The sequence below is a fragment of the Anolis sagrei genome, chromosome 2 (assembly GCF_037176765.1).
Source record: "Anolis sagrei isolate rAnoSag1 chromosome 2, rAnoSag1.mat, whole genome shotgun sequence".
Lineage (NCBI taxonomy): Eukaryota > Metazoa > Chordata > Lepidosauria > Squamata > Dactyloidae > Anolis > Anolis sagrei.
The window spans coordinates 219,206,196-219,229,553 of NC_090022.1; the positions used below are offsets into that span (position 1 = coordinate 219,206,196).

Genomic DNA, 23,358 nt, shown 5'->3' on the forward strand with positions numbered 1-23,358 from the left:
ATTTGGTGTATTGTATTATATATATATATATATATATATATATATACACACACAAATTAACACAAAGGTGAAGTGGCCCTCTGTGATGTTACTAGGAAAGAAAAGTGATGTGTATGGGGGAAAGGGAAAGAGCCACAAAAAGAGCTATGCTGCCATGAAGACATTGTGAGGCAGGGTCTTTCAGAACAGGAGAAGGGGGAAAGGGGAGGGGAAGGACAGAAAGAAAGAAGGGAAAGAAAGGTATGAAGGAAAGGGGAGGGAGACAGAAAAAGGGGGAAGGAAGGAGAGAAGAAAAAGGAATGAGCAGAAGGGAAGAGAAAGAAGTGATGAAAGCAGGGGCGGAAGTGGCCCCAGTGACACCCAGGCAATGCCAGGTAGACTTAAGTCACTTCGTTTTGCACACAGCTTCCCCAAAACACATATTTTATTTTATATGACTGTCCTGTAATTTGCTCACTTATATATGATGTTTCTATGATTCAGAATATAAAGGGCGGGGGGGGGGGAGGGTTGAGGAGAGAATAGAAAGAACGAGAGCAGGTTGGCTGAACGTGCACTCATCTGATAAAACATTTACTAACCACGGGTGGACTTCTGTTCTTGTCTGTATACGTGAAAAGTTCATACAGGACCACACCGAAACTCCACATATCTGAAGCCACAGAAAATTTGTTGTCTGTCAGTGACTCTGGTGCATACCTATTAAAATGACAAAGGATAAAAAGTCTGAAAGCCTAATGCATATCAATATAATAGTAATATTAATAATAATAATAACAACAATAACAATAGTCTACTTTATTTATAGGAGCCGCCGGTGGCGCAGTGGGTTAAAGCACTGAGCTGCTGAGCTTGTTGATCGAAAGGTCGCAGGTTCGATTCCGGGGAGCGGCGTGAGCTTCCGCTGTCAGCCCTAGCTTCTGCCAACCTAGCAGTTTGAAAACATGCAAATGTGAGTAGATCAATAGGTACCGCTCCGGTGGGAAGGTAACGGTGCTCCATGCAGTCATGCCGGCCACATGACCTTGGAGGTGTCTACGGACAACACTGGCTCTTCGGCTTAGAAATGGAGATGAGCACCACACCCCAGAGTCAGACATGACTGGACTTAATGTCAGGGGACTACCTTTACCTTACTACTTTATTTATATTCTGCTTTATCTCCCCAAAGGGACTTGGAGCAGATTACAGTGCATATGACGCAAACATTCACAGCCTTTTCACACAAACAATGACATACAGTACACAGATAAGGTAAAGGCCTTCCTCGTTTTCCATCTCCAGCGTCTGGAGGCGATGCTCAACTTCCAGCCATGGGGAGGTGTTGTTGGTTTTTTTTTTTCATGTCAAAGGAGCCTGCTGTCCGCAGACATCTCTTTTGCTGACATGTCTGCATGGGGTGCCCTTTTACCTTCCCACCAAGTTGGTACCTATTGATCTACTCGCACTGCATGCATTCGAACTGCTAGGTAGACAGGAGCTAGGACTGACAGTCGGAAGCTCACCCGACTCGCGGCTTCGAACTGTTGACCCTCCTGTCAGCAGCTTTCCTGCAGCTAGCGGCTTGAACTGCTGTGCTACTGCGGTTAATATAATGCTTTTATTACACCCTTAACAGAGTACAGAACTTTCCAAATGATCCCTATTGAAGAGACAAAGCTTTTATTTAATAACTGCACTTTTCTAATCTGCACTCAAGCAACACCACAATAAATAATAAATACATGGTATTTCTTACCACTTTTTCTCAAGGTTCAAGGTGAGGTACAACATAGTTAAAGTACACAGATTAAACATAAGACCATTCTTAAAAAACACAGACCTAAGACTAGAACACACTAAAATCTTTCATACCTAATAAAATGTACATTTCAAATTCATAGTTTACAACTGACTGGGTACAAACGGAAACATACCAGAAGATTGGACTCTCTCCTGGTTCCTTGACTTTGTAATATTCTTTGTCCTGCGGCAGAACTTTTGTCAAGCCGAAGTCTCCAATCTTCACTCTGTTTTCATGCTCCACCAAGATATTTCTGGTCGCTAGATCCCTATGAACATATCTTTTTGATCCCAGATACTCCATGCCCTGTGGGTCAACAAAATTACAGAATCAAAATTGACTGACTTTAAGAAGCCTAAAAGAGAGAGACTAAAAGATCCAATGAACAGTATAGTTAAGAGTAGGTTATGTCAAGTGTATCACACCTATTCATGGGCTAAGATAACACTGTTAGAAAAATAAAATAAGCGGTGCAAAAAAAGTATTGAATATCCCCCAAAATTGATCAAGCTTGGCAAATTTCCGTCTATTACCACTAGATGTCATTATTGTGGTGACTGTCAAGTGAAGGAGCGGCAAGCGGAGAGGATAAAAGATAGGAGGCCTTATCCTTGATCCAAGGAGAGCTAACAATATAGTTATCATTTTGACCCTGAGAATAAGATCCTGATCTGATGCCCAATGGCAAGCTGAGTGCTCTGATAGACACTTCCTTGTTTTTTTATTAGATGACATGGCTGTGAAAGCCTGCTATCAGTAAATAAAAGGATCTTGTCTTGTCTTTGAGACAAAGTAAAAGTAAAGGTTTCCCCTTGACACTAAGTCCAGTCGTGTCCCACTCTGGGGAGTGGTGCTCAACTCCATTTCTAAGCCAAAGAGCCAGCATTGTCCATAGACACCTCCAAGGTCATGTGACTGGCATGAATGCATGGAGCGCCATTACCTTCCTGCTGAAGCAGTATCTATTGATCTACTCACATTTGAATGTTTTCAAACTGCTAGGTTGGCAGAAGCTAGGGTTGACAGCTGGGGCTCACCCCACTCCCCAGATTCGAAATACCGACCTTTCGGTCACCAAGTTCAGCAGCTCAGCGGTTTAACGCGCTGCGCCACCAAGGGCTCTTTGAGACTACTTAAGAGAAAGAAAACTTAAAACTTCCAATCCAGTTTTAAAAATCTACTGAAGATCAAAGGTTTGGTTAAAAACATGGCTTTTTAGCAAGCCTTTGATCTTGAGTAGATTTTTAAAGGTTAGTTTGACAATGTACTGTTGGTGTCACTCCGGCACTGGGGTATGTCAACTGTAAACAACCTCTTTTTATCCGCAGCTATGACAATGTTTTTTACAAATTTTATGTTTTATTATGTGCTTATGTGTGCGCGTGATTGTAATTTCATGTTTTTATTGTTTATGTGCGGCACTTTGCTGTGCTTTGTTAGCAGCCTCCAGTACCTCTGGGGAGATGGCGGCAGGTTACAAATATTATTATTATTGTTGTTGTCGTTGTTGTTTTATAAGACCTTTACCCTTCTCTGCTGAAGAGTGTGGATACCTCTGCAAACTATAAATGCCAGGATTCCATAGCGCTGAACCATGGCCCCTAAAGTGGTATCAAAATGCATTCATTCCACAGTGCAGATGCATTCTCTGTGACAAAGTTCATGAAGATCAGATGCTGCAACTGAAATTAACAAAATACAACTGCATCGATTAACCATTAGAGAAAACTGTGCCGAATTAAATCCTCTCTTTGCCCCCACTTCCTTATTCTGCTTATTTTCTCCTCCAGGTTGTCCATTCGCCTGCTCCATGGTAAGTTGCCAGGGAGTGGCCTGCCATTAAGCACAAATGGAGGTTTGCCCAGTCAAAAGAAGCAGCTTGCTGTTGGTATTACTATTACTCTCACTATGCACTAAGGCACCTTCTCGCTTTTTGAAACTCAAGCTGCCTACCCTGCTGGCTCAGAAGAAAAGTCCTTGCAGCTCCCTGGCAGGCATTGCCAACCTGTATTCAGTTACCCAAGGCTGATTTGCCACCCCAACCCATTCTGCCCATTACAGCCTTTAGAAGACAGTCTAGTATTGGACCACATCATAGTCTATCTTGTCCAGGGGGTGGAAAACACATACCAACTATGGGTGGTCCTGTTGTGCCCGACCTGTTTTTACACCCCTTGGCATATTCTAGATTCTTGTCCCTTGGGAAAAAAATACTTTCCATTTCCAGGGGAAGAGGAAGAGAACTGCTATTCCTGAAAGCCTCTCAAAATCATGATATGCCTTACTGAAAAGTCATATTTCAAAGTTTTTTTTGTTTTTAAGTCCAATGTGAAGTTCTGGTCACGTCTATATTTTTAAAAAATGTTGGAAGACACCATCTGTCAAAGGAACAGTCTGGAACAGGATCCTGAGTATGGGCAAAATTAGCACCTGAACCTGCCAAATTTGCCAAGTCTGATCTAGTCTGGTATTCCATGTCCAACAGCAGCCAAGCAAATGCCCCTGGGTGCTGACATACAAGACAAATATAGCACCATTTCCAGCACTGTCTGCATCTGATAAAATCCATAACCTTGTTCCTTTTCTACTCCAGGGAGCTGGGAATTATCCTGATCAACAGGAGGCACATAACAACAACAGTCATTACTATGGGCAAAACTCTGCCAAGAAATGCCTCACTATGAGAAATGGCTCATCTGCAAGACACCAAAATAGTTATGAAATGAAGCTCAAGAACACCACATGACCACGTTCACCTATGTCAGTTGTCTGCCATCTCTTACATCATTTACCAGTGAACAACAGACAGGTAGACCCTGTTTCCAAGCTCAAAGTATATGTGGAAGAATGACATATCTTTCTAGTACTCTTCCACTCAGGGGATTGAATCCAGTCTACCTAGTACAGTAGAGTCTTGCTTACCCAACCTTTGCTCATACAACAATTCTGTATTATCCAATGCAGTCTGCCTCCTGCTCGGATTCACAGCTATTTCAATAAATTGCAATGTTTTGGTGCTAAATTTGTAAATACAATTACTACATAACGTTACTGTGTATTGAACTGCTTTTTCTGTCAATTTGTTGTAAAACATGTTGTTTTGGTGCTTAATTTGTAAAATCATAACGTAATTTGATGTTTAATAGGCTTTTCCTTAATCCTTATTATCCAACATTTTTGCTTATCCAACGTTTATGTTTATGTTGGTTAAGCAAGACTCTACTGTACTTCAATGCTAGTTGGGGAATGATGACAATGATAGTTCAACATGCCTGGAGGTACCAGGTTGAGGAAGACTGGTCTAGAATAGAGTTTGGAAAAGTAACTTTTCTCAGCTTTTTGTCTTACTGTACAACAAGTGGGAAAACCACAAATATCAAACATGTGCTCCTAGAGCAAGCATACTAGTATTAATGACAGCAGCAGAGCTGATATTACCTTACATATCTGAGAAGCATACTGCAGGAGTTTCTTATGATCCAACCTGTCCTTGTTTTTCTGGAGATAGTCTCGTAAACTTCCATAGGGCAAATATTCCATGATCAGCTTCAGATTTCTGCGACCTTTCCAAGCAAAGAACAAATGGAAATATTTAAGATTATGATTCACAGCGATTCCTTCCTAAAGAAACTCAGTTCTGATATCTTTCCTTATAGTAGTAAGGCTAACCTAACATGAGTTATTAGAATCACAGAATCGTAGAGTTGGAAGAGACCTTGTGGGCCATCCAGTCCAACTCCCTGCCAAGAAGCAGGAAAATCACATTCAAAGCACCCCCCAACAGATGGTCATCCAGCCTCTGTTTGAAAGCCTCCAAAGAAGGAGCCTCCACCACACTCCGGGGCAGATAGTTCCACTGCTGAACAGCTCCCACAATTTGGAAGTTCTTCCTCATGTTCAGGTAGCATCTCCTTTCTTTACTGTAGTTAGAAGCCATAATTCCGCGTCCTAGTTTCCAGGGCAGCAGAAAACAAGCTTGCTCCCTCCTCCCTATGACTTCCCCTCACATATTTATACATGGCCCTCATCATGTCTTCTCTCAGCCTTCACTTCTGCAGGCTAAAATGCAGCTCTTTAAGCCACTCCTCATATGGCTTGTTTTCCAGACCCTTGATCATTTTAGTCGGAGAAAGTCTATACCATGTGTGACTTTATACACAATCCTTTGGCCAAATGTGACATATAAGAAGTCACCATTTTCCTGGTGTGGACACAACATACTCTGAGCTCAGTGAAAGAATGAACTTCATAAAAAAGGTATTATTGCTGGGTGCAAAGTCAGAGAAGTTCTTGGGGGCTGAGTTCAAGTAAGTGGATGGGGTTAAAGACAAAAAGAGGAGGACAAAAACAAGGAGAATCACCAGCCGTTACTCTCCAGCCAAATCAACGGAATTCGTGTAGGACTCAATGTTTGGGGACATTCAAGAGGACAATAATTCCTTTTTATTAAACAAGTGGTTAAAGGGAAATGATTCTCCATGTGCCTCAGTTGGCCTGTGGAGTGTATTACCCCAGTTGAATCTTAAATAAGATGATGTACTTGTACGATTTCTGTGTCTACCCACAAGCCTTTGTTGTTCATGTCCAGTCAAGGAGTGGCTGGATTCGATCATTGATTTTTCAAATGGTGATGCAATCAACCAGTGAACTGCTTTAAAGGTACTGCAAACAGATTCAATTCCCAGGTGTGCAATCTGTACAAATCATATAAATCTATGCAAGGGACATTTCTTCTCTAGATGGAAATCATGATGCAATTCTCCATTACGAGAAGATGATTAACCACAGCTGTTTCATATAAAAAATAAATAGACAATAATAACTCTAACGTGGATAGAGAACAGACAGGAAAATCTTAATATTCTCAAAACTGTGCAAATGTTCAAATTCTGCCTGCATCAGAAACTAATGTCAAAAACTGATCATTAATCCCAAACAGAATGAAACCCTTCAACCAACTGCTAAATGGCAATTCAACACTTTTGACAGATACCACTGAATCAATGGGGCTACTCTAGTCAGGGATTCGGCATGGTGTATTGGTTTGAGCATTGGACTGGGAATTTAGGACACAAGGGGTCAAATACTTGCTTGGCCATGGAAGCCAACTGGGTAAATCACAGACCCCTTTTACACTGCCATATAAAATCCAGATTATCTGCTTTGAATTGGATTATATAGCAGTATAAACTCATATAACTCAGTTCAAAGCAGATAATGTGGATTATCTGCTTGGATAATCTGGATTATACCCTGTTTCCCCGAAAATAAGATAGTATCTTAGATTAAGTTTTGCTCCCAAAGATACGCTAGGTCTTATTTTCAGGGGATGTCTTATTTTTCCATGAAGAAAAAAATCACATTTATTGTTAAACAAAAAAAGAACATTTATTATATACTGTATACTAGGTAAAAGTAAAGGTTTTCCCCTGACATTAAATCCAGTCGTGTCCTACTCTGAGGGTTGGAGCTCATCTCCATTTCTAAGCCGAAGAGCCAGCGTTGTCGCAGACACCTCCAAGGTCATGTGGCCAGCATGACTGAATGGAGCGCCATTACCTCCCCGCCAGAGCGGTACCTATTGATCTACTCACATTTGAATGTTTTTGAACTGCTAGGTTGGCAGAAGCTGGGCCTAACAGCAGGAGCTCACACGGCTCCCCGGATTAGAACCTGCGACCTTTCAGTTAGCAAGTTCAGCAGCTCAGCGGTTTAACCCACTGTGCCACTGGGGGCTCCATACTGTATAGTAGTTGCCAGTATATAATAACTATACTGGCCCTCATACACAGGGCCACAAAAATAAGGGCTGTAAAATACCTGGCTGCCCCACATTATCTGGGAACTGTAATGATTTCCCACAGCAGTACCTGGACCATTAGCACAGCAGTGATGGCACTGCAACTTCCAGCCACCAGGGGGAGCATGCTTCCAAACAAAAACTTTGCTAGGTTTTACTTTCAGGAGAGGCCTTATCTTCAGAAATTCAGCAAAATCTCTACTAGGTCTTATTTTTAGGAGATCTTATTTTCGGGGAAACAGGGCATGTCAGTGTAGAAGGGACCACACACCATCAGAATAATGCAACAGCAATCCCTCTTTGAAGAAATCCTGCCAAGAAAACCCTGTGATCGGATCACTTTAAGTCAGAAATAACTTGAAGGTACAACTCTAGTTGGATCTAGCAATTGGATCTACATATGAATGTTGAAAATTGTTGGGGGGAAAGCAAGCAAGAGGTATTCCACTGATTTTATTTTTTTCAAACATTTGGAAAAAATGTTAGCAGAAGGAGGGAATCATTCTGAAATGTTCTATATATATTCCACAGAACTACTTTTAGAATGTTATGCCTGGAGTTCCAGAAATGGTGACAATGCTATGTTTAGAAGAACACATGGTTTCCTCTTTTGTTCTCTGTTTGCAACTACAAATAGATACATGCCGAACAGTGGCTAAAAGAGTAGAGACAGTGTCCTGGAATGATGCTTTCTGTTTTTTTGTCCTATAATAGTCTCCTCATCACTGACCCCTAAGTATCTGGAGTTGCATCATAAACTTTGCCTCTGGAAAATCCACAATGTCCTGTGAAGTCTCTCCCTTTTTCTTTCCAAACCTGAACTGATAAATCAAAAAGGGACCAGATTTTGATGGAGGAATACTACAGACCAGAGCTTTCCAAACTGTGTGTTGCAACATGTTTGTGACTGCAATATGTAGGTATGTCAGGCAAACATAACAAGAAACATTTATTGGGTTGCTGTGAGTTTTCCAGGCTGTATGGCCATGTTCCAGAAGCATTCTCCCCTGGTGTTTTATCCACATCTATGGCAGGCATGCTCAGAGGTTGTGTGGTCTGTTGGAAACTAGGCAAGTGAGATGTATATATCTGTTGAAGGTCCAAGGTAGGAGAAAGAACTCTTCTCTGTTTGAGGTAAGTGAAAACCTTCCTTGTCTTGTTTCCAATATACCTCACAAACTCTAAGGATGCCTGCCATAGATGTGGGCGAATTGTCAGGAGAGAATGCTTCTGGAACATGGCCATACAGTCCAGAAAACTCACAGCAACCCAGTGATTCCTGCCATGAAAGCCTTTGGCAACACAGAAACATTTATATTTTATAAAAATATAAATGAAAGATTTTCATGAGATATGTTCAATCCCCTTTTGTTATTTCAATTCATGTATGTGTCCGTATCTCTTATAAGGGGTTGGTTTAACCTCTGGTTTGCAAGTAAAACTGAATTACTGTGATAGCATGTCTAAAAAGTATGTCATCAACATGAAATATCTGGAAAACTCTAATAGAGACTATTTAGAGTAAAAAATAATCCTTCCAGAATTCCAAATTTTGTGCATATCTAGGAAGAAATGGGATATGGTGGATGTCACTCATTCCTACAAATAAATTGTTTCAGCACCAAACTACTGGCACATGTCCACCTCTGGGCTAAAGAATATGCTTAAAATAAGAAAAAAAAATCCAGTGAGAATTTACTGGGACCACAACGGAATTTGGTTAATGTTCTGGAACCTGTATTCAATAGCAAGTATGAAGAACACAGGTTTCCACCATGTAGCTGTGGTCTCGGCTATATAACAAATCAGTTTCTAATTAAGATTTTATTCTAACCACTGCACTCCTTGATTCCCATTAATGGGAAACATTTGATAAATTATCCAGCAGCTGCTAACTTTTCTCTGGTATAAAAAAATGAACAACAGCAATGATTTATGAAGCATACCTGCACTGTAGCACACTCCTTTGTACTTGACAATGTTGTCATGTTGCAAGGATTTGAGGATTTCAATTTCTCTTTCAAAGTCTCTCAGGTGTTCTTCTGTGCTGTGCTGCAGCTTCTTCACAGCGACCACCTCCCCAGTGTTGTCTTGTAGCGGATCGTATCGGCACATTTCCACACTCCCAAAATTGCCCTGTGAAGCAAATGAAAAGGGAAATGTACAACCAGGAAATGGGGAACCGTAGTGCATTTTGTTCCAGCATCTTTGGGCAATTCAACCTTCATTGCTCAGCAAGTCTCCTACCTTGCCAAGTTGCTGTAAGAACTTGAGGTGTCTCTCTTCAAAATATGTAGGGTCCTTGTTTTCAAAAGCCCCAGAAAGTCCAAGGCCACCAGTTCTCATATTTGGTAACATGTCACTTTCTGTCAATAGTTCATAATCTTGAAAAACAACAACAACAAAAGATTTATTATTTGACCAGGACACACAATCTAAAGAGAAACAGAGACAATGTTGCTGATACTAAATCTCAACCTATAAGATCATCATAAAATAACTGCATTATTACTAGGTAAAAATCCAACTTATATTCAGCGAGAATGGATCCACTGAATCGACAGAATCTGGTGATCTGGTATTTATGTAAATGCCCACTACTTCCATGGATCTACTTTGATTGGAACTCCAAAATTGATGTAGACCAAGAAATACAGGAGAAAGGGGCCACTATCTGCCCTTCCCTTCCACAAAGCCCCAGCTAATTCCAAAGTAAAGAAAATCTCTAAATATTCTGTTTTCACAAAATGTTGTACAAATAGTAGAACTTACTTTAATTGCTAATTCAGAAATACACTGCACTGGCTACAATATCTGACCCCCTTACACCATTTAACATACCTGGAGTGAACAAACTGTTAAGATCACGTATAATTGCTCTGAAAGAGGGCCTAAAATCTGGTTCATAATCCATACAGTTATTTATAAGATTTGCCAGTTCAGTCCAATTTGGAGCAGGAAGTTGGTGCCTGTCTTCATAAAACTGTAGTTTCTACAATTCAAAACAAGCAAACGTAATTGAAATAACTGGAAATTCATAAAATTCTGCAAAGTCTTGAAGCTAACTAGGTTTTTTTTATGACATCTCTTATAAAAAACCACCACAATTAAAGAAGAAAGGAATGTTTGCCTTTAACATGGCAGTGGTGTTTACATAAAGTAATTCTCCCAAGCTCTCTCTGGTCACCCCTGAAGAGAAGGCAGGAATAGAATAAGGATGCACGCCAAGAACTCTTTCAGAACCATGAAATCTAATGTAGGACAGATTCACACAAAGATACCGTAACCAAGTGCTTGAGTAGCTACAAATGAATACACAATACAAATTAAATATTTAGCATGACCTTCAGATTGGGATGGTCTTCACGTGGATATGTGAAACCATGGAGAATAGTAAACCCTTTTAAAATGAACTTCTGGCAAAAGAATACCATAGGATGAAAGAAATGGTATTTTGTTGAATGTGGATAAATGAAACCGCAAATATTGGTCCCACAAATTTGGGGCTCATACTGTAGAGCAGGGGTCCCCAAACTAAGACCGGCGGGCCAGATACAGCCCTCCAAGGTCCTTTACCCAGCTCCCGCCCTAAACTTTAGACTTAGGGTTGCCCTAAGTCTAAAAAGACTTGAAGGTACACAACAACAACCTTAATTAACTTGACTATCTCATCAGCCAAAAGAAAGTCCACACTTCCCACTGAAATACTGGTAATTTTAGGTTGGTTAAAATGGTTCTTCATTTTAAATCTTGTATTGTTCTCTTATTGTTTTTTGCACTACAAATAGTGCAAAAAACAGTTTGAGGGATAGTGAACTGGCCCTTGGCTTAAAAAGTATGAGACTCTTGCTGTGGAGAGAGAGAAATGTTGCCTGCCACACGGCTCTTACTCTCTGCAAATCCAGTGCTGCGAGGGGCTTGTCTCCCCCGCTGCAGATCTCCCACAAGGTGGTCCCAAAACTCCACTTGTCCGTCGCTAAACTCAGCCGCTTGGGATTTTCGATGCACTCAGGTGGAACCCATGGGATTCTCTCTAGAAGAACTAGATGAGCATGAAGAAGCAGAAGGAAAGAATCAAAACATTTTAATGATTTTTAAGGGGCGCTTCAACTGGCTACTTGACTGCAGTGTGTTTCAAATTGATGGATCTAATTTCAAAGAAGTATATGATTCACAAGGGCAACACATAACAATTACACACACAAAAAAGTTACAAATAGTTTAATGAGTTATCAAGTTTAATCCATCATTTTGAGCCAGGAACAAATTTTATAAATGACTCCACAAATAGTGAATACATTAAGCTTTATGTTGTAGGGTTGCCATATTGCAAATGACTGAGGCCAGGTGTTGTTTGTACACTAGGAGAGCAGTAATCCTTTGAAAGTATATGCCTCACCCTTTCAAGGGGTAAGAGTTTCATTCATGGGCGATTAGCGGCTACAGAGATATAATAATTTCAAACCAGGCACATTTTTTTGAAAACCCTGTATCACAGGTATGGGCAAACCCAGGAGTGGGGACCGGATGTGACCCATTAGGCTCTTTTCTCAGGCTCTCCTCTCTCTCACCATCCTATTCTATCCTTCCTGCCTTCTCTCTTTCCTTCCCCCTCCCTTCCTTACCTCCCTCTTTCTTCCTTCTTTCCCTTCCATCCTTCCTTCCCTCCTTCCTTCCTTCCCTCCTTCCTTCCTTCCTTCCTTCCTTCTCTTTGGCCTTCCCTCCCTCCATTCCCTTCCATCCTTCCTTCCATCATTTTTTCTTCCTTCTCTTTTTTCTTCCTCCTTTCCTCTTGGGGGATGTTTACTTGAGAGAAGAGAAGGTAGAGAGGGAACATGAGAACCATGTTTCAAGATTTAAAAGGGTGTCCCATTGAGGAGGAGGGAGGGGGAAAACTGACTTCTGCTGTTCTAGAGACCAAGGCACAAGGACCAATGCTTTCAAATGGCAGGGAAAAAGATTCGACTGAAAAGATTAGGAAGAACTTCCTGAGAGTAAGAGCTGTTGGAGAGTGGCATAGGCTGCCTGGGAGTGTTGTGGAGTCTCCTTCTCTGGAAAATTTTCCAGAGAGGCTGTCTATCGGGAGTGCTTTGATTGTGCCTTCCTCCATGGCAGGGAGTTGGTCCGGATGGGGGTCTCTTCCTGCTCTAGGATTGTATATCAGGAGTAGGCAATATGGGATCTAATTGATACACTTTTTTTCTCTCCCGTCCACCATCTCATCCTGACCAAGGCTAACTCTTTTGGGATCCAAACCTTTCGTCTTTCCTTCACTTTTTGCCCCCGAAAGAAAAGAGGAAGGGGAGGAAAGGGCAGCGAGGGGACTTGGGGAGAGCCCCCTCCCTCTTGGCTTGCCCACCCTGCTCTGGCCCACTATGCGGGCCGCAAGTTAGACAGTTTGCCCATGCCTGCTGTATCATGTGAGCTTGTTTGGAAAGTTGTGATATAAATCCTACCAATAAGTAAACAAAATAAAATGTACTTTACAAGAAAAATAAAGCTCCATTATCTATGACCTATACAAAGTATATAAAATGTTCAACCAGAACCTACAAGTGTGCTTGTTTGTAATCTTGCTGCAGTTGCCATTATTTGTTTTATACTTTTAAGATTAAGGCTACCTTCTTCAATGTGTCCTTCCCCTTTAAAAATATATTTGGCATTTCATTCATTTAACAGGAAATATCTATAGTTTCATGTAGCAGAGGATTTGATATTCCATGAACTGATTAAAATAGCCAATGTTTGGAGAAGGCTCATGGCTTCGTCCTGCTGCTCAAAACAGAAATGGTGGGACAAACAACCAGTGCAGCGAGAGCAAGGAGATAATTGCTCCCTGACATTTTCAAGGTAGAACACCAATGACCGAAATGGATGAATCAGACTTACTGTCTTTTGGCAACACTGTAATACCGATACCAGGATCACTGAGCTTGATAAAGGGAAGATTCCCAGACTTCCTATCTTCTTCTCTGATAAGCAAGATATTTTTTGCACATACATTCCCATGAACAAGGTTTTTATCCTCCTGGTAAAGATAAACATGAGGGTTTAATTTCCCCCCAAAACATAAATAACACTGTGTCGGGATTTCTCAAGGTGGCATTTTTATTTCAGTAACTACACAAATAATTTTAAAACAAAAATACAGCATGAATGTATTACAATTCCCTCCCATCCCAATGAAGACAAAGAAGGAAGACAGATAAGAACTCCATGATAATCCAAGGTTTCGTGAAACTATCTATGGGAGTTAATCTACCCTATGGATATTTTAATAACCAGGAAAACTGCATAATCTACATAAATTATTTTCGCCCCTTTCACAGTCTACCAATTGTAGCCGAGTGGAATAACTGGGTGGAAGAAAGAAGTTTCCAAAAGGATGAGCTTTTTAATTGTGGAATAAAAATAATAGCATATTTACACTGAAGCACATTCTTTTTTTTTTCTTAAATAAGTTTTATTACCCAATTGGCTGGCTACCAAAAGAACAGAGTGTTAGACTACAGAGGTCATGGATTAATTTTTTGTATCAGTCATTCTGTTACTGGAAACACAAAAAAAAATCCTCTCTGTATTAACACAGATTATCTTTCACTTATTCTGATTTAACCTGTCACAACAGTGGTTGGTTCCTAAGTTAGTGGGCAAACAGCATGATCAAGATGCATGAAGGAAGAGATCGAAATGCGCTCCCTAAGAATGGAATGGGGGTCGTAATAATTTCTAGACCATGTTTCTAGAAATGATGTAACACCAGCACATTCCCATGCAGTGCAGCAGGGCAGCATGCGCTTTGCATGTGGAAGTTACATGGTCCATCACCCATCCTTTCCAGGGAAGACTAGGAAAGAGTTTTGCCTGAAACCCTGGGACCATTGCCAGTCAACCTTAGAGAGGGAATTCGCAAATCACACTGAACACCAAGGAGGCTGGAAGGGCTTCAGTCGATTATAGAGAAAAGAATGGCAGACCTAAATCTAGTAGGGAGAACACCATAAATAATCAGTCTGGACAGAGGGAGGTCTGTTTTGAGGAAAGGCAATAGTATCATTGCCTATAACAGACTGTAGGCTCCATTACAGCCACTGAGGATGTCTGCCACAGATGCAGGCGAAATGCCAGGAGAGAATGCTTCTAGAGCATGACCATACAGCCCAAAAAACCTACAATCCATCCAATAGTTGTTTCCAAAAGAGGACAATAGTTTCCATTTTCCATCTCCTTTAAAGAAACGAGCACTACGGTGCCTCCCACTTCCCAACATACATACAGCAAAATCAGAAGTTTTCCATATTTGTTTAAAAGACAAATCATGGGATCTTATCTAGACAAGACTCCCTTGCACCACATTAAATTTTGAGAACGGAGCATTTATGTGAACAGTCTGGATCCTTAATTCAGCATATAAAAGGTACATATATGTACATATTTCACAAGTAGGAGTATTAACTAAAAGGAGGGAGGGCTACTTTGTTTTGGGCTTACAGTAAAAAAGCAACCCACTTACCAGAAAATGCATTGCCATTGCCAGCTGTTTTGCAACTTCCAGTTTCCATAAGATATTTATAGAATTTTTATTCTTCTTCAAATAGGTGTCAAGTGATCCAAATTTTACATACTCCTGTACCAGAATATCTGATTTGAAACATATACAAGCAATGATTTATTTTATTTAATTTACTATATTTATACCCCACCCTTCTCACCCCACGGCTTATAGACCATGGCAAAATTTAATGCCGCATTACACAAACAATAATAAATATAACATATCAATTTAAAAAGAGTTAAAATATAAATGCAATAAAACAGATTAAAAACACCCATTGTGCTGAGTTCATAGTCATTATTCAAGCTGCTACCCATGTTACATTACTCCTCGAACTCCTGTGTGCAAAGCCAAGTTTGTAACTTTTTCCTGAAGACAAGGAGGGATGGGGCCAGTCTGATATCACTGGGGAGGGAGTTCCATAATCAAGAGGCCACCACTGAGAAGGCTCTAGTTGGCTCATAAAGGGAGATACGTTCAGACAGGTAAGTTGGACCAGAAACATTCAGGGCTTTATATTCAAAGCCAGCACTTTGAATTGGGCCTGGTAGCAAGCTGACAACCAGTGCAGCTGATGTAACAGGGGGGTTGTATGCTCCCTCCAGTAAGAAATCTGGCTGCCACCCATTGTACTACTTGGAGCATCCGGCAGTCTTCAAAGGCTGCCCCATGTACAGCGCATTGCAGTAGTCTATTTGAGATGTAACAAGTACAGAATTCAAGTTGCCTAGTTACTGCACTTTGAACTGTTCTAGTTCATTATCGCCTGCAAACTACATAACCGACTTTTCACTTACTTCATTTAAATGTTTATCTGCTCCAACTATTGGCCAATTTGTTTTAAAGGGTTGCTTTAAAAGTAAGGTAAAAAAGCATAAAGAAGCTTGCATAAGGCAATAGAGCAGCATTTTAAATGCAAAAGTCTGCAAAAGGGGGCATGAGGAAAAATGTTTTTAAAAATATATTAAGGATGGGCAACTGTGGTCCTCTAGTTATTTGGACTACACGATACCGCATAACTGCCTATGCTCACATGGCCCACTGGGAGCTGCAATCCAACAACAACATCTGGAGGTCCACAGTTCCCTACTCCTGCTTTACACCAAACCATAGTGCATCACAAATTGACAAGGGAACACAGATGTCGTCATGAAACAACCTGTCCCTGATAAGGATGTAAATAAATTCTGAAACGACTATTTACAAAGCGGGAAACAAGAATAGCTCTCTAATTAGAGTACACAAACAATTAGCTGGTGTTACTCACTTTCCTCTCCACAGACACAAACTCCATAATTTAATACCAAGTGCTTGTAAGAAAGCTGGCTCATCATGCTGGCGGCTTCAAAGAAAGACTGCAAGAGAAAGGGAACAACAATTAGCAGAGCGAAACCCAATGAGACCTCTTTGGAATTAAATTTAATTAAAACCACCTTTATTTTCACATACTTCATCTCTGCATCTTCGGCAGCAATATTACATAATAGATTATTTACCATTAGTCTCCAAAGGCCTCTTCTTTAATAATAAATTATGCCAATCTGATAGCAATAGGAAAATCCCTGATGAATGCATAAGTACAGTTTACATTTGCTGAGACTTGCCAAGAAACGACTGATGATCTTGGATTCAAAGTAATTTTTTTTGGTAAAATATTCAAAAGACAAAATTCACACAGGATGGAGAGTTTAATAGCTTTGACATTCAGTGAATGTCAACTTCATTTGTCCTTACAAGACACAGAGAAACTGTGATCACCTCCTTGGTGATTTCTTGATCAGGAAATTTACTCTTCAAAAATTCATGAAGAGGATTCCTCACATAGATTAAAATGTACTTATGTTTGGGCATATATGTTTAAAGGCAAAAGTCAATTTTGCATGGAAGAGAGCTGAATTCTGAGAATTAAGTAAATTGCAGAAATTAAACAAATTTGTATATTTTCTATAAATTACTGTGATCATTCTAGTCATGGAAGAAGAAAGGCAAAAGTGCAGGCGTTAGCCTATAAAACCCTAAATGATTCTGGGCCAGCTTATCTGTCCAAACATATCTCCCTCTTTGATCCATCTCAGAGGCTAAGATCGTCGGGTGAGGCCCTGCTCTTGGTCCCGCCCCCTTCGCAAGCCTAACTGGTGGGGATGAGAGACAGGGCCTTCTCAGTGGTGACCTCTCATCTGTGAAACTCCTTCCCCAGTGATATTAGATCAGCCCCCTTCCTCCTGGCCTTCAGGAAAAAACTAAAAACAAGGCTCTGGGATCAGGTCTTTGGTCGGTAATGGGAGCAGTGCAATTAGAGACTATCAATCAACATTGATGACTCGGACTGGCCCTGGATTATGACCTGGATTATGTGATTTTAAATTGTTGCGATGTTTTTAACTGGTTGGTTTTTAATTTTTTAGTTTATTTATCAATGATTTGTGTACACGCAGCATCAAATTGTTGCCTTTGTAAGGCTGCCCTGAGTCCCCTTTGGGGTTGAGAGAAAAGCGTGGTAAATAAATAAATAAATAAATAAATAAATAAATGGAGAAGCTGAATTTTGTTGAAAACCTGTCCACTGCCAGTTGGAAATGCATTTGTTCCTTTCTTTTTTAAAATTTATGTTTATTAAAGTTTTTTCAAAATACATTGAAAGATGGGGAACATAAACGGTGTAGAGAAAAGCATGAATACATAATAGGAAGTAGATATAGATAGGAAAGGTATGGGAGATGGATAAGAGAGAAAGAGAAAAAAGGGGGAGGGAGCTGGGGAAGGCATGGGGTAGGGTAGGGTAAAGAAAGGGTAAGAAAGGTCCCAAGCATTTATTCTAAGGGATATCCAGTCTATATTTTCAAAAGTTCCTACTCAACTATAAAAGCAAGAACAATGCAATTTCCAAAAGGAACAATGAGATACTCAGTATTCATAGCTACTGCTCTACTCAGAGCTTGGAAAAGTTGCTTTTTGGATTACAAGTTCCCCAGGAGCCTCCAGTCCAAAGGGCAATTTTTCCAAACTCTGGTGCTGCTCCTCTAGTCTTCGATATAATTGCATAATAATAATAATAATAATAATAATAATAATAATAATAATAATAATCGGACTCAGGGCGGATTCCAGCATATACAGACATAAAGGCAAACATTCAACGTCTATACATACATATACACAGATAAAGATAAATGCTTCCCCTTTCATCTCCGGCTCTGGCGCTCATTTCCATCCTAGGTGAAGTGGCCAGCGTGGTTGAATGGAGTGCCATTTACCTTCCTGCAGAGGTGGTACCTATTGATCTATTTATATTTGCATGTTTTCAAACTCCTAGGTTGGCAGAAGCTGCGGCTAACAGTGGAAGCTCACCCCATCCTGTGGATTCGAATTGCCAGTCTTCCAGTCAGTAAGTTTAGCTCAGCGGTTGAACCCACTGCATCACCGCAGCCCCCTCTTATTGCCCAAGGAATACTCCAACTTGTACACCAACCTCAGAGTAGTTTCTGTGCACTTTATCCAGAACCTTCAGCAGGACTTCCGTCTGATACAGTTTACCGTAGTCTCCCACTTCTTTCCTCACACCTTTGAAAATTTTGGTGAAGGTACCTTGGCCAAGGCTTTCATTCTAGGAGGGAAAAAGAATGTTTTAACTACGTTAGCAGTAAACTAATTCAGGCAAACCTGAGCCTCTAACTCAATTACAGGAAGTGGATAATCTGAAGGGTAACGATTACAAGCAACTGATTAGATTAAAATATCACACATTGATCCTACACATGTTTACTGAGTTGTATGTACACAAAAAAGAAGCAATCTTTAAAATGAATGCTGGGAACCTCTGTGCTGAATTTTGCATACACGTGCTATTCATAACTTAGAAACGCACTGTCTGAACTGCAATACTAAGAATGCCCAATCCCAAAAGCAATTTTTCCAAGTCCCATATATTTCCATAAACACTGCACACTTGATATTTGCTGGGGTTTGGCTCCAAGGCCTTGTGGATAGGAAACCCCACAGATGCTCAAATACCATTATGTAGGCAGTCCCTGGGTTACGAAAAAGACAGGTTCTGTAGGTCTGTTCTTAAGTTGAATGTGTATGTAAGCCAGAACAGCTACATTTTAAAGTGCAACTCCAGCTAAAATGTTTTTCTTTTATTTTTGGGTAGCATGTTTGTATTACTGTTTGTGCTCATGTTCAGAAGATTTCACTTCACTTTCTCTCCCTGTGACAACTGGATTTTGAAAATTTTGGCTTGTGGAGCCAAGGATTGGTAATGAGGTTTCAGTGGAGACTTCTTTTTCTCATGATAATTCTTACAAGATAACTCTTTCCCGTTTGTAACTAGAAATCATATGTAAGTTGAATGTTTGTAACTCCTGTATGCAATGGTGGAGAAAAACAGGTTTGCTTTTTGTGATTTTTTTTAAAAAATTGCTCGTTATGGATGCCTGAATCCATGGATGCAGAATCCATGGATATGGAAGGCCAACTGTACTCCACATTCAAGTAATTTTACCACATCTAATATCCAATAATATGTTGAACAAGTTAAAACCCATTGCTTCCAACACAGATCCGTCAGAGATTCTATTGTTTACACTACTGTGAGAACATTCTACTTACTAACTCATAAAGGACCTTTCCTTTTATCCATTCACACTTTGCTCTTTCTCTGGAAGGGAAAAAGTGAAGTTGCCCTCTTCCTTTGTTGTCTAGCCCAGTGCTGAGCTCATTCTATGTTATGCTATTAGTCACCTCGAGTAAAGAGAGACATTATGCAAAAATAACCTAAAGTGTTGAGGACTAGAGCGGTAGACGGAAGTGAGGGCAGAATGCAGCATAATCTTTTTATCTGCTCTTCTGGGAGAGCACAACACAAGTCAAGGTTGTAATCCTATGCAAAGTTACATGAAGGCTAAGTTCTCCTGAACAAAAAATGATGTTACACTTAGATCAAATAGTTTACTCATTCATACTGCCTGTTTCTGGCTTTCTTTTTCCTAGTCAATGCATTCATTGTAAGAGTTCTGCACAAGTCATCTTCCTCCCAATAATGGGATTCAAAAAAGCTAAAAACATATTTAAAACAATACAAAAACTAGATTACAAGTATAAGATTAAGAACAATTACAGTACACTGTTTACAAATTAAGAAAATACAAAATCTATTAAAATTAATTTAAAAACAACATCCAACCCTTTTAAAAAACCTTCAAAACAACACTAACCGTCATCAGTTTGTAAATATCTGAAGGAACAGAAATGTTTTGACTTGCTGCCAAAAGGAAAAAAGAACGGAACCATCCTGGTCTCTCCAGGGAAGAGGTTCCAAAGACTGGGAGAAGACACCAACAAGGCTCCCCTCCTTTGTTTCCACCAAACAAGCCTTAGAATGGTGGCCCTCAACCTGTGGGTTCCCAGATGTGTTCATGTCTTGCAGTCCTTAAATTAGAGAGAGCTCTGTTGGGGGTTTAGATCAAGCAATGTAGCTATTCATGGAAGGAACTCCTGACTCGTTCCTAATTCAAGCCTTAGTTGAAGACCCAAGATTTATGCTCATGTTTTGCTCCCTGTTACCTTTGGATTCCTGCTCATGTTCTGCTCCTTGTTTCCTGGATATATATGCCTAATCACACTAGAGTAAAAAATAAATAAATCTAAAATCAGGTTTCTGTTTCCTGCAGAATTCTGGGGTTTGTAGTTTAGAGAGGAGCCTTTAACAGCCTCACTAAACTACAAACCCCAGAATTCTGCAGATGACAGAAACCGCATTTTAGGTGGATTTTTTCTCTAGTGTGATGTTTTAATCTTGCTTCCTAGATTTATTCTCATATTTGGACACTGTTGACTCCTATTCTCTGAAGCAGTTTGAGCTGTTTGGATTATTGCCTTTGTGACTTGTTTCCTTTATTAACCCATTGGATTTTTATCCTTCCTTGTGCTTATGATGTTTCTCCCTTTTTATATGTGTTTTTATCAAAAATCTTTTTATTATCATACGTGGCTACCTGGTGAGTGCTGTGAGCATGTGTTGAGGTGCAACACTCTGGCCCTCCAGACAACCTGGACCCAAAGCCCTATATAGGTAAAATCCAGCACTTTCAACTGCGCTCAGAAACAGATGAGCATCCAAGTTGTGTGCTTCTTGTAGTTAAACCCAGCTAACAACCTGGCAGCAGTTCTTGGGACAACCGAAGCTTTCTGAGCACTTTTCAAAGGAAGCTCAACGCAGAACACATTACAGTAATCCAAATGGGATGTAATTAAGCCATGTACCACTCTGGTCAGATTCAATTTATCCAGGAATGGAAAAGATTACACAAGATTAAAAACAGTGGACAAAATTGATATACTTGCTTGAGAAAAAAGAGAGGGAAGGAATGAGCCGCAAAGTACACAACTGATTATTAGGATGGTTTATATATATTTATCCCATATTTAATTTGACAATAGGATTATGAAGCTGCATTAGAAAAAAGAAATGTATAGCACATGCTGATTCTTAATTTACTCAAAGTAACTGTACTTGCATTTTTCAAATATATGATGAAAGAACTCTGTGTTCCTTGTGTATTTACTACAATACATGCCCAGTTTTCTGTAAACGTAATGTTCCCCCGGTGCAAATTATTACTAGTAACATATAGTGAGAAACAGTCCCAGTTTTCTATTAATGAAACTAGATTCAAAATAGATGCATCGAGGATCTGAGGAGTATGTGAACAAGAACACTAGTCTGGTGAACTTACGAAAATCAGGTCTTCATTCCGGATTTTGTGGAAGACCATCTGGTTGATATTATTGTGCCTCTGCAGAGTGGGTGATGTGGGCACATCGGAAGCTGCATTGCTTCTCAAGATTAGTAAGTTTGATTTATCTGCAAGAAGAAAAGAGAGTGCTAGTTCATATATGGACACAATTCACATATCCACTGTCAGCCAAATGTGTGAATTATCTCTAATGAAATTGAATGAAGTGACGCAGATAATGTCATAATAACATCTGTGATGATTCATTCATATATGTAAATGAACTGGAAAATGATATGCATGTGCAAACTAATAGGCCTACATCTGCTGTGTCAAATGGGCCAGATATAGTATTCTATTTCACATTTGTCAACAACAAAGGCTTCTGGTTTGGGAATAACAAGTGAATTTTTTCACTCATCTTTGAAGTTTCCTAAAACAGTCAATTGGCTGTGTATTAAGAAATAAAATAAGGTCAAAATAACAACAAAAAATAACACAACATATCAGCAACACATAAGTCCTTTTTACCTTTTGGTTTTGGAGGGCAGCATCTGGTAAACTGGAAAATTATACTATCCGACCGGACAGTTTCTGTCCGATAGCAATTCAAAAGATCCACAAGGTTTGTAAAACTTCTTCGTGTCCCAGTGAGATTATATTCTCCATTCTCATTTTTTGTTATCAAGCAGTGCTTATAATCAGCCATGCTATCTTGCTAGAGAATCAGAAGGAAGAGAACAATGCATTATTTTAAATTAATGTTTCTGTTTACCCTCCTTAAGTTCAATCAGGACTCAGCTAACCTCTGGCAAGATCAAGTATCTGAATTACTCCTCTCAGGTAACCAAAACAATACAAAAGACCTCAGAGAGGAGGTAATGTTTTGTTTTGACACAGAAAGCTCAACTCTTGAATAGCCCTAATTGCTAATGCTTTGGGTCTCATATTGGGAGAAAGGCACAATATAAATAGAACGAACCAATTAATGAATGAATAGCATTGCTCAAAATGTTAGTGAAGTGGAACAGCCACACACACACAAAATGCAGTGAATAAACATGACATCAGGAAGGACAGTGCTCACATTTGTAAACTGAAATCCTGTGATCAAGGTATTTTTAAAATGTTCAGAAATGTGGACATGTTTCCGCACTGAAGAAAACAATCTTATAAGAAACAATATTCTGAGTAACTTTCATGACTGACTACTTTCCAATACAAGTTTAGTCAAATAAATTAACTGCACAGATATTAATATTTTTTTATGGAGACAGCTGGTTTATTTAATTTCTGGGAGGACCTATAAAAACTGTTAAGAACTTATAAATAAAGCTTTGGTTTAATATGTGGACTACAAATCTGAAGAAGCTCAAATACTAAGTGAACAAAAGACCACTAGGGAATCTGTACCACTTTTTAAAAAATTACTCTGTTGTTGATGCCAAGCAGATCTGTGCCTTATTCATAGTTGGAGTGCTTCTAC

The 23,358-nt window shown here is 39.8% G+C and overlaps 1 protein-coding gene across 3 annotated transcripts in view; it reads right to left on the reverse strand.

Moving 5' to 3' along the window:
- Positions 1-23,358, reverse strand: part of JAK2 (Janus kinase 2) — a 130,651-nt gene that overhangs the window by 6,996 nt on the left and 100,297 nt on the right. For all 3 annotated transcript variants that reach the window (XM_060762282.2, XM_060762280.2, XM_060762281.2), the window contains 13 exons: positions 22,404-22,590; positions 21,873-22,000; positions 18,608-18,742; positions 16,406-16,493; positions 15,097-15,224; positions 13,473-13,611; positions 11,474-11,625; positions 10,425-10,575; positions 9,831-9,967; positions 9,530-9,719; positions 5,222-5,346; positions 1,917-2,089; positions 582-699 (listed from right to left, as the gene is read on the reverse strand). In XM_060762282.2, the coding sequence (XP_060618265.2) occupies positions 582-699; positions 1,917-2,089; positions 5,222-5,346; positions 9,530-9,719; positions 9,831-9,967; positions 10,425-10,575; positions 11,474-11,625; positions 13,473-13,611; positions 15,097-15,224; positions 16,406-16,493; positions 18,608-18,742; positions 21,873-22,000; positions 22,404-22,590 (1,851 nt within the window). The remainder of the gene's footprint in view (positions 1-581; positions 700-1,916; positions 2,090-5,221; positions 5,347-9,529; positions 9,720-9,830; positions 9,968-10,424; positions 10,576-11,473; positions 11,626-13,472; positions 13,612-15,096; positions 15,225-16,405; positions 16,494-18,607; positions 18,743-21,872; positions 22,001-22,403; positions 22,591-23,358) is intronic.